Consider the following 11419-nt stretch of genomic DNA (forward strand, 5'->3'; position numbering starts at 1 on the left):
CGTTGTTTGCGGCACTTTGTGCCCGGCTATGCAGTTACAGATCATATACGCGGGTGTGGATTAGGGTGGGGGTGGGGTGGATAAGAGGGAGTCTACAGGGTGCGTGCGGGGTGTCTGTGTCCACTCAGCACGCGCACAGAAAGGGAGAGGTCCGGCTCACGCCGCTAATCGTCTGATTGGCTGTGCTGGCTCAATTCCGCCGACTGGAGGAAGGGTGGCGGCACACGGGGACAACACGGGCCGAAGGGAGAGGCCCGGATCCACGAGACAGACCACAGCGCTGGGGGACCGCGAGGCAGCCTCCCGACGCGGCCAGGCGGATAATGAAACCCAACAGCCGCGAATGGCTGCTGCCGGAGCAGCTGTGGGGTGTGGACTGCGGATCGGACGAGGTGCCGAGCTGTGATAATCCGGTGTTACATCCGTCAGCACACGGCGAGATCCGACAATCACTCACCGGGCGAGAGATTAGCGCCGCTGTTTTGTGGCTGATCAGAGGGGTAGCGTCAATGAGGTCTGCTGATCAGAGTGGGAAGGGGGTTCATCACTGACGCTGAAGTCTGCCTAGGTGGTCGCCACTGCCGCTAGTCTGACAACTGCGGGTCTCCTCACTGACGCTGGTCGGCTGGAGGAAACAAAGCCGAACTATAGCATGTGCCAACATCGACCAAACACAGGGGTATAGCTGAGCGCATCAACGCTACTCTGCGTGACCGACAATAGGGTTTGTATGCGGCTAATTATATGCGCGCCGCTGTGTCGTAAATAAGCGTCGAGTGTTAAATCGATGGTTGCTCCTCCAGTGACAGCCGTATTAGTGTGATGTATGTGGAAGTGTGAGCGCACGCTCATCGCGGAGGCACGGAATCGTGACGCAGGCTGCAAATGATTAGTTGGTCTCTCGGATTCAGCACTGTAGGCACTCATATTGGTCGGATTCGGCGCTATAGGCACTTATAATTGATCACAGTTTGCAGGATTTGGGTTAGTATAAATAACAGGGCCTCGTCTAAGAGATTTTCACTGGGGAGGGGGGGGGGGGGGGCAGGGACTCAAGGAGCCAAACCTAGGGTACCCCCAAATCCCGTTTTCTCACCGCATTTAGGCCACTTATTTTTCATCACAAGAGGTGAGAGGTATCTACTTGTGCATTATGCAATGAATGCAGTGTGCATTTCGAAAGCCAAAAGATAGGAATAATGCGAATTGAGGATGCCTATAGGTGAAATACCTAAATACTTGTGAAACGCTTATGCTGCACCCGCAGCAAGGCAGCCCGAACTCAAAGAATACTGAACAGAGCGTTTGGAAAATGGAAATCGAGCCCAAGCTCTTTGACTTCCAAGCTTCGAATTGTAGAGTTCCTCGTTCTGTTGAGGTCACTCAGAGTAGGTCCAGTGACCCATTAAAAAAAGTTTACAGCTAGCGATTGCATCGTTACCTTCTATTAGCACCAAAATTCTCACAACTCATCACGTGATACATCCCTTCCCGGCTGACTCTCACGAAGTCGCACCGGTCTGCCGTGCAGCGGTGATCGATGGGGAAGGGGAGCCGCCTACCCCCCGGAGGTGCTGAGGGGTACATGACAGGTCAGCGAGGGTGCCGCCGCAGCGGAGGGGGGGGGGGGGGTTCAGGGATGTCGCGCGCGTCACCGCCCCTTAGCTGATATTCATTAGTCCTTTAACGCCCCGCCAACGAACTGAATTTAAATCGTAATCGATGGGAAAGGCCGCAGCATGTGTCGCGCGGGGGACGGATTGTCAGCCGCACGAGGTGTCTTTTTTGGGGGATACAAATGACGTCATTAAAATACAGACATGGTTGGCGGCCCCGAGCTCAGCCAGGCTGGTGACTCACACGTTTGCTGCCGCACTGGGGAATGACAAATGAGAAACAATCACAATAAGAGCATTTATGCGTCAAAAAGTATTGCGTAATACATTTCGCTTTAAATTATTTATGTCGCGCTAGTATTAACACGCTACCGTATACCCTACCCTAATCCAATTCAAGGAGAATATCTATCGCGTCTCTCGCTCGCATCCCACCGCTTTGGTCGAACCGATGGCAGCAAGCCACGACACGGCCAGTCATAAGAGAATAATGGACGACGAGTCTAATGGTAATGGATACACAGCGACAATGGAGTCACGGTCAATGGGAGACGATCAATCGCCATAATCGTCGCCAGTCGATTGTGGAGTTTTTTTTTCTTCTTTTTCTATAACGTCTATAGTTGGTGAGATCGGGAAGGTGATTTTGCCCATTCTTTATTGTTTGCTTCTTTGTTCCTTGTCAAATCAAATACACTGTAAACTCATTTCAACAAACGTTTGTTACTTTTACAAGGAAAATTATTTAGCGCAAATCCCCGCACCCTTTGCCATGTCATCGAACGACCCTATTGTTTGTCATGGTAGTTTTTCTTACAACCCACTCACATGTAGTTCGTTAGACTAGCTACCAAAGTTTGCTTTGTCATTGTTGTGTGAACGACTGTTTTCCTAGTTATAATCATGCGGCTACTAGGTAAAGACCGGCGCATGTTTGCATTCAACAGGGCTGAGCCGTGTACTTGTTAAGTCAACTCAATGCAAATCTTAGTTAGCATAGTAATGTCTACGTGCAGCAAACCTGTACTTGTAAGCAATCTACTAGTCTCAGGTTTGTAACGTTTTACAAAGACCTCCCTTGTATTCGTCAGTTTTCTCCACAAATCGCAGGTCGCCGCTCTGCAGTCTCATTATTGCAGCAAAACAGCATTACTGAAAGTAGGTCATGTATTTAAAATGGTACATACACATTACACACACAATGGTGATGACACTCATGACCCAAGGGGCAAGGGCAATAACGCATGCGAGAAGGCAATGAGCGTCATCACTTATCGAGTACACTGTAGAATCACACGTTTACATGCATTAGGTTTGAGTTGATAGTCAACTTAGGTTTCCTGCCTCGCAATAACTGGTTTGGGGACTCGCAACATCGAGGAATGCCTTGATTCGGAAATATGTTATTTCTAAGTCTCCGGAACACGAATTTTAAGTTGCAAACCCATTCAAATCTAAGGGGCATTCAAATTCATTAGCCCCTTGGAATTCAGGTGCTTTTTCATTTTTAGAATTCTTGAGTTTCTGCAGTTTTCTGTCTTCAGTGTAGCGACCATTGCTTGCAAGCTGGAGCTTTCGCTCCTGATGAAAGCCTGAAAGAAAGCATCGCTATATTATAGCATATGCAGAACAATATGGCCTGGAGCAGAACACATTGTGCTTGCTTCCATACATCACGCACTTATTTAGCAAATTTCTCTGATTCAATCTGCATTACTATCAGTTGAAAGACATACATTTCATTAAAAAATGACAAAAACGACCGAACACTGTTATCACCTACCATTTTCACGGAAGTGCGCAGGAGGCCACATCACTGCACGGCGGTTGGTGCGCAACTGAAACTTTCAAAATGAAACGGCCGGAAACGTTTTTGGCGCCACCTATATAACAAGTAACAGCTTTGTATATGTTACTACTAACACGTCTAACTAGCGTAACTAAGTCCGTGTTGCAAAGGTGTAGCTGATACCTTTGACAAGGACATAGATTACATAAGTATGTATCAGTATTGTTGCAATGGTGTAGCTGGTTCTTTCGACAAGGATATAAATTACAAATCATAAGCAAATCTATGTTCCATATTACGAATAAGACCCTGGTAGTTTTCACAATAGCCTCCATAATCCTCGTCAATTTTATGAATGGTCGACTAGGTGCTGGGGCTGATACTAATATTTGCCCTGTTGATTCAACCAACTATGACAAGATATTCGTCGTTCGACATAACCTTTATTAGTATTTTTGACAAAACGCTCGTCGTTGTACGACAACCCATTGTCAAAATGAGTTTACAGTGATTGTTTTATATAATCAGGGGCGGTCGCAGACTTGGAGTTTGGGGGGGGGCCCAGCTTGGCAAAGGGGCCCTTGCGCTGACCCGGGGGGCCCGGTGCTAGCTTAAAGGGGCCCACGGGCGTAGTGCACGGGTGCAGAAATCCAGGCCATGGCCGGTGAAGCGGGGGGGGGGGGGGGCAGGGAGCGGCACCCGAGCGGAGGCTCATTGCGAGCTTTGAGGATGTTCCATGTCGAAAAGGTACCGATAAGTGCATTTTAAAGCATTGATAATGCCAATAACTCACGCAAATGTGAATGGACTACCGCAAAAATAAAGACGGCTAACTTTGCCATTTTCTGAGATCATCATGCTAAAACTTTTGACAGTGGGTCATCGGTATCTGTTCACTGTTCAATCACACGTGTTCGGTTTCATTTTTGTTTTTTAGGTACTTGAGCACAAATGTAAGTTTTGAAGACCATTACAGTAGCAAATGCTTCGAAAGATGGATAGTGGGCAAAATATCCTAAATTTGTCGTGCTGCATGGAAAGTAGTGTTGCTGAGAAAAGGGGGTTTGTTCCAGATTATTGTGGATGCAGAATACATTGTCTGCACCCTATGCAGAATTATTGTTGGTGCAACTGCGCCCACTGCACCCATGGTTCCTACACTTATCGGCCCATCGATAGCGCTTCAGCGATACCTATCGCCTAGAGGCTGCAATGGGGCCCTTATAGTACGGTGTCAGACCCCCAGAGGCCGGCGTTGGATCCAAGGGTCAGCGAAGGGCCTCAAAGGCCCCAGGTAGGGCCCCAGAGGCTGATGTGGGCCTTCAGAGGCAAGTGCGTGACGTCCAAAGGTAAGGCTTGAGCCCCCAGAGAACATAATGGGGCCATCAGTGGCCGGTGTAGAGACCTCAAAGGCCAGTTTTGGGCCCCCTCAGAGGCTAGTGTGGGGCCTCAGGTGTCGGTATGAGGCACTTAAAGACCGTTATGGGTCCTCAGAAACCGGCATCGATCCTTCAGAAGCCAGTACGGGGCCCTCAGAGGCACATAAGGGTCAGTTTGGGTCCCAGAGACAGAAATGGGACCATCAGAGGCCGGTGTGGGACCTTTAGAGGCTGGTTTGGGCCCTTAGGGGCCAGTTTAGGGCCCTCAGAGACCAGTACAGGGCCTCCAAAGGGCAGTTTGAGACCATCAGAGACCGAATTGGGCACTCAGAGGCTAATCTAATGTGGGTCTTTACAGGCCAGCATGGAGCCCTCAGAGGTTAGCGTGGGGCCATAAAAGACCGACATGGGCCGGCGTTGGACCCCAGAGGCCAGAAGAGGGCCCTCAAAGGCCAAGATGGGCCCTCAGAGGCCGATGCGGGCCCTTAGAGGCCGGCATCAGGTCTTCAGAAGCCCGTGCGGGGCCCTCAGAGGCTAAGGTGGGTCCTTACAGGACAGCACGGGCCCTCAGAAGTCAGTGTGGGGCCCTAAAAGATCGGCATGGGCCGGCGTTGGACTCCAGAGGCCAACAGAAGGCCCTCAAAGGCCAATATGGCCCTCAGATGCCGATGCTGACCCTTAGAGGCCGGCATCGGGTCTTCAGATTCCAGTGCGGGGGGCCCTCAGAGGCTAATGTGGGCCTTTACAGGCCAGCATGGGGCCCTTAGAGGTCAGTGTGGGGCCCTAAAAGGCCGGCATGGGCCGGCGTTGGACCCCAGAGGCCAGCAGAGGGCCCTCAAAGGCCAAGATGGGCCCTCAGAGTCCGATGCGAACCCTTAGAGGCCGGCATCAGGTCTTCAGAATCCAGTGCGGGGCCCATAGAGGCTAATGTGTGTCCTTACAGGCCAGCATGGGGCCCTCAGGTCAATGTGGGGCCCTTAAAGACCGGTATGGGCCGGCGTTGGACCCCAGAGGCCAGCGGAGGGCCCTCAAAGGCCAAGATGGGCCCTCAGACGCCGATGCGGGCCCTGAGCGGCCGGCATTGGGTCTTCAGAATCCAGTGCGGGGGGCCCTTAGAGGCTAATGTGGGTCCTTACAGACCAGCATGGGGCCCTTAGAGGCCAGTGTGGGGCCCTAAAAGGCCGGCATGGGCCGGCGTTGGACCCCAGAGACCAGCGGAGGGCCCTCAACGGCCAAGATGGGCCCCAGAGGCCGATGCGGGCTCTCAGAGGCCGACATCGGGTCTTCAGAATCCAGTGCGGGGCCCTCAGAGACACTTAAAGGTTAGTCTTGGGACTCGAGAGACAGAAATGAGGCCACCAGAGGCCGGTTGGGCCCCTGAGGCCGGTTTAGGGGCCCTCAAAGGCCAGTGGAGGGCCCTCAGAGGTCAATGTGGGTCCTCAGCGGTCAATGTGGGCGCTCGACCGCCACTGAAGGGCCCTCAGAGGTCAGTGTAGGACCCTCAAAGACTGGTATGGGAGCTGTTAACCCGCGCCCGGCTGGGGGTCCTGGATTTCCACGCCCTGCTGGGGGGGGGGGGTGTTTGAACACCCCCCCTTGTAACTCGGCTCCTGGGCCACGTAGCGATACGCGGAAGGCGGCGTTCGAAAGAGCGTAAAAAATAATGACGAAATCACTTCGGTCAATTTTTTGGTCAGGTCAAAGGTCAGGTCACCAGAGGTCATTGAAGGCAAAATTTCGCCGATTTCCAGGTCGAATGTCGAAAATTTCCAAGAAGCTAACGCATAACTCGGGAACCAATAGAGCTACAGCGCCGCGGAAAAGTGCATTCGATAGCACTATTAACGCCCTTTCTGAGTAATTCTCTCAGATTTGACCTAACGTCAACGGTTTTGCCTGCAGGGGGCAAAAACTGCAAAAATAGCCGATTTTTTCGGAAACAGTTTTTCTGCAATAACTTTTGACCCAAGCCTTGTACGAGCTTACTTTTACCGGCATCGTGTTCATCTCGTCAAGACGCATCGAATGAACTATAACTTGACCTTGAAAGGTCAGCTTGAAAATTTGACCTCAGGTCAAGGTCATGACCTGACCGGAAAGGGTCATGTTGCATATCAGTCGATCCGTATCGTCGAGCTGAACACATATAAGGCGTTTTCATCGCTCTAGCATGCCTCTATCAAAAGTTATTTGCGAAAAACTGTTAGATACCATTCGTGACCTAAGATGACCTCAGGGCACAAACAAGGGTCACGGACACCATTTTCATGTTCAGTGTGTCTAAACCACTTGTAATTCGGTGTTTGGGAGTGTTTATAATGTCTTTCGTCCAAAAGAGGCGCATTTCAATTTTCTCCCATTGACTTATAATGGGGAGGTAGCAAAATTGACCTGACCTTAGGTCATCGATATCAAAATTCTGAGATATACATTTTGTACATGCTATTGCTCTTAGCAATCGCTGAAAGTTTCAAAGCGATCGGTCACTCGGTGTAGCTATGACAGACATTGAAACTTTTTATGAGGTGAGGTCACTTCAAGTGACCTGGTGACCTGACCTTGAATGACCTTGGTCTGAAATTTTCACAACATGTGTAGAATTGATGTATGATAAGTTGTACCAAAAACGGCGGCGCTCCGCGCTGCCGTTTTTGAGATATTCGCGAAAAACCACAAGGGGGGGTGTTCAAACACCCCCCCCCCCCCAGCAGGGCGCGGGTTAATGGCTGGCGTGGGTTTCTCGAGCCTCGTGACAATCGAATACGGGCCAGGGCCCCATACGGCCATGGGGGCCCATCGGTTGTTTGGGGGGGCCAAATGATATGATGGCCCCCCCTGATTTGCCTTTGGGGGGGGGGGGCCATGGCCCTGATGGCCCCCCCCCCCCTGCGACCGCCACTGTATATAATTAATGCCTGCCATGCGACATTCTAATTACTAATAGCATGCTGACTTGAACCAAGCAATGCATTTAGCAGCATGCATAATAAAATATCAAAACGATTACGTCTAGCCCTAGCCTGACTGATCATATTTTAAATGTTTATCTGATTCATGATTAAATGATATGATATTCAGTCATTAAATAAATTAAATATATGATATGATATTAAATGATGAAATAATATTAACAGATTATAATTCAAAATTTTAATCACTCCTAACCTTATATCTAGGTACATGTCAATTGAATGCATCACGGATCGTACCTATATTAAATTCGATAATCGAGGCTGGGCACTTGATCTACATGTAGATAACAAACAAAACAGTACGATCAAACATGTCACGACAAGGCGTGATCAAACATGTCATAATGTCATTTAAGACATCGTGCCCGATCTTCCTCATGACATTAGCACGCGAGATGTCACGTGCTTATTTGCGACGGCCACTCCCCTGAGCGAGACAATATCAATGAACCGATCGTCCCACATTACAGAGCGCTGATTGGTTAACATGATCATGACGTCACGTCACGACCGACTGTGATTGGCTGCGCATATTTCACCACCTTAGATCAAGGCTTAGATCACGTTCAATCACGTCAGACGTCGGACAAATAAGGGCATGTGCACTTTACCCGCGAAGAACCCGCGAGCTGACGAGCCGTCTCGCAACTGATGTCAAGTTCCGTCATGTCGGAGATGCGCAGCCGACGATTGATGATATTTGTCAGTTGCACTCCAGGCGCCGGAGGGTGAGGAGCGGTGCGCAAATAATTCCGCGATTGTCTGTGTGGTGAATTGGTGACGTGTTCCGACTACTGCGAGTGCTAGTGAGCAGTGGTGGGGATTTTATTTCCGGACCGATGGTTCATTCATTGCGTGTGATGATGCTCCGTCGCGATCGCGTCGCCTGCTGGTGCTCGCGCGTGACGCCGCTCGTGGTCGCCGTCATTATCTACGTCAGCATGCTCTTCACCGTGGTGTGGGCGGTGCTGGCAGTGAGGCACATCACGGACCCGGGTCTCACCGAGGAGCACTACTGTCTCCAGAATCAGTTCAAGAAGCGGCGCCTCGGCCGGGAGGACGTGGTCGACGCCTCGCCCACTGTCTGCCGCTCGACCATCATCCTCGACTACACGGTCGAGCAGCTGGAGGTGCCGCTGTGGGCCTCCTACGTGGCGCAGGCGGCGGCGGGCGCTGGCCTGGCGGTGGCCACGCCGCCGGCGCTGGTCGGCCTGCTGCTGGGCCGCCGCTGGCCGCTGCTGGTCTGGGCGGCCGCCGACGCCGTCTGGTGCGCCGCGCTGGTCGGCTCCGCCGCGGCGCTGGCCCCGTTCGGGTTCCCCACCTTCGTGCCCATGCTGGTCGGCTCGGCGGCGGCCTTTCTGCCGGTCGGGGGCCTGGTGCTCTACTGGGGGCTGAAGAAACCCGCGCAGGGCACGGTTCGTCGGAAGGTCATCTCAGGCTCAAAAGAAACGATATATACCATTCGAAAGCTGACGGTGAGCTGAATCCAAAAATGTAATTTTTATCAAAATCGATCGATGGCCTTTTTTGAAAATTGCGTTTTTGTAAAAACTTAATAATCTTTTATTCAACGGGCTGTCCCGGACATTCTTGAAAACATAAACATGTATTTTTGAGTTCCAGTGAAAGCTGAACGCCAAAAGAACAATATTTAGCGAAGCAATATTTCCAATCATTAATATGCGTCTCCCACAGCCGACAATAAGGCGCAATCACACAGCTCAGTGTCACGATGGACCAAAGTCAGCCACACAGAAGCGTGAAATGACCCTTATCGACTCGCAGACCGGGCGCTCTCGGCCCGCCTGACCGGCCACGGAAAGGACGTTCGGCTCTCGTTCTACTAAACAAATGTCATATTTGTCAGTTTAACTGTCCACATCGCTATTAAAGTTATTCAGGATACCTGTGAAGAAAATTCATTGTTCTGTCATCTTCACATCATGTATTAATTTGCAATTGTTCATGTCTACTTTGCTCAGTTGAGCTTGGTATCATGCCCATATAAGGAAAATTGGCCGCGCTGAAATGTCAGAGGTTGCACCGGCCTCAGCTCGGGTGGAGTGGGGGTAGCGCCCGGCGGGGTAGGGTAACCTTTGACCGGTCGCACGGCCGAGCAGCTGTCACCAGTACAGCCTCTGACAGTGAAACCCCGCTCACTTCCCCTGCGCGGGCACTGATCGCAGCTGGATGGAACAAAACATGTATAAGAAAAATGTAAATTAAAGCATGTTGTAAATCAAGCAGAACAACGAATTTTCTTCACAGGTATCCTGAATAACTTTAATAGCGATGTGGACAGTTAAAGTGACAAATATGACATTTGTTTAGTAGAACGAGAGCCGAACGTTCTTTCCGTGACCGGTCAGGCGGGCCGAGAGCGCCCGGTCTGCGAGTCGATAAGGGTCAATTCACGCTTCTGTGTGGCTGACTTTGGTCTATCGTGACACTGAGCTGTGTGATTGCGCCTTATTGTCGGCTGTGGGAGACGCATATTAATGTTTGGAAATATTGCTTCGCTAAATATTGTTCTTTTGGCGTTTAGCTTTCACTGGAACTAAAAAATACCTGTTTATGTTTTCAAGAATGTCCGGGACAGCCCGTTAAATAAAAGATTATTAAGTTTTTACAAAAACGCAATTTTCAAAAAAGGCCATCGATCGATTTTGATAAAAATTACATTTTTGGATTCAGCTCACCGTCGGCTTTCGAATGGTATATACCGTTTCTTTTGAGCCTGAGATGACCTTCCGACGAACCGTGAGGGCTCGAACGGATTCGAGATCATCGATGAAGACGAAGAGAAAGGAAGCCCAGAAGGAGAGTCGAACCAGCTGACCTCGGAGAAGATGGACGGGTGCGCTCAGACAGGTGCCAACAAGTGGACCGAGGTCTGAACAGAACCTTTGACAAAAGAGACGCCACTGGACAGGCTCGTGAAATGTGTACCCGGGACCGACTCAGGTAGAGTCGAGCTACTTTGTCTTTCGCTGGAAATGTGTAAAATATTATCAAATGTTTGACCAAATGTGTAAAGCTGTTTGTAAATGTGCTTTGTTGTCAACGGTGTATGGACCATAGGCGCGGGAACTACTTTCAGACTGGGGGGGCACACCATAATGGAGATCAACCTAGGGTACCCCCAAATCTAGTTTTCTCACCGGTTTTAGGCCACTTATTTTTCAACCCTTGGCTTTTTCAACAAAAAAAGAAAAAACATTTGCAAAAAAGTACGGTATTTCGTCTCAAAGTTGTGGGGGCACCGCCCCCACGGCCCTAGAGTTGGGGGGGCAAGCTGCCCCCACTGCCCCCCCCGGCTCCCGCGCCTATGGTATGGACCGGGTATTGTCTTTCATGAATCAACATGTCTCAGAAGTCAGAGGTGCTGCGATAGTCATTGTGTCAGATAGTCAATATGCTTGTTTCCGCGGGTCTGGGAGCATGTCATGTCGCGTTCGTGTTGAGACTTGATTTGTACAGTCATGCTTTGTAATACATTTTTGTTTTATTATTTGTTTACGATTGAGGACAGAGTGCGAATACCGTGGTAATGGATAAAAAGCTGAATTACTGTAATTCTGCTCATTTGCAGATCAGCGTAGGTACGTATGTACGTACCTTAGGGGGCGCGAGCCATGAATAGGGCGCAGTGGCGGCGCCACC

The 11419-nt window shown here is 50.3% G+C and overlaps 1 protein-coding gene across 1 annotated transcript; it reads left to right on the forward strand.

Annotated features, from left to right (window-relative positions):
* The first annotated feature begins 8427 nt into the window (after positions 1-8427).
* On the forward strand, positions 8428-10937 carry LOC122390482. The gene is made up of 2 exons (XM_043383476.1): positions 8428-9165; positions 10522-10937. The coding sequence occupies exons 1-2, from the start codon at positions 8596-8598 to the stop codon at positions 10651-10653; spliced, it is 702 nt and encodes a 233-aa protein (XP_043239411.1). The 5' UTR covers positions 8428-8595; the 3' UTR covers positions 10654-10937.
* Positions 10938-11419: the final 482 nt, after the last annotated feature.

This window comes from Amphibalanus amphitrite, unplaced genomic scaffold (assembly GCF_019059575.1).
Source record: "Amphibalanus amphitrite isolate SeventyFive unplaced genomic scaffold, NRLGWU_Aamphi_draft 000397F_arrow, whole genome shotgun sequence".
Lineage (NCBI taxonomy): Eukaryota > Metazoa > Arthropoda > Thecostraca > Balanomorpha > Balanidae > Amphibalanus > Amphibalanus amphitrite.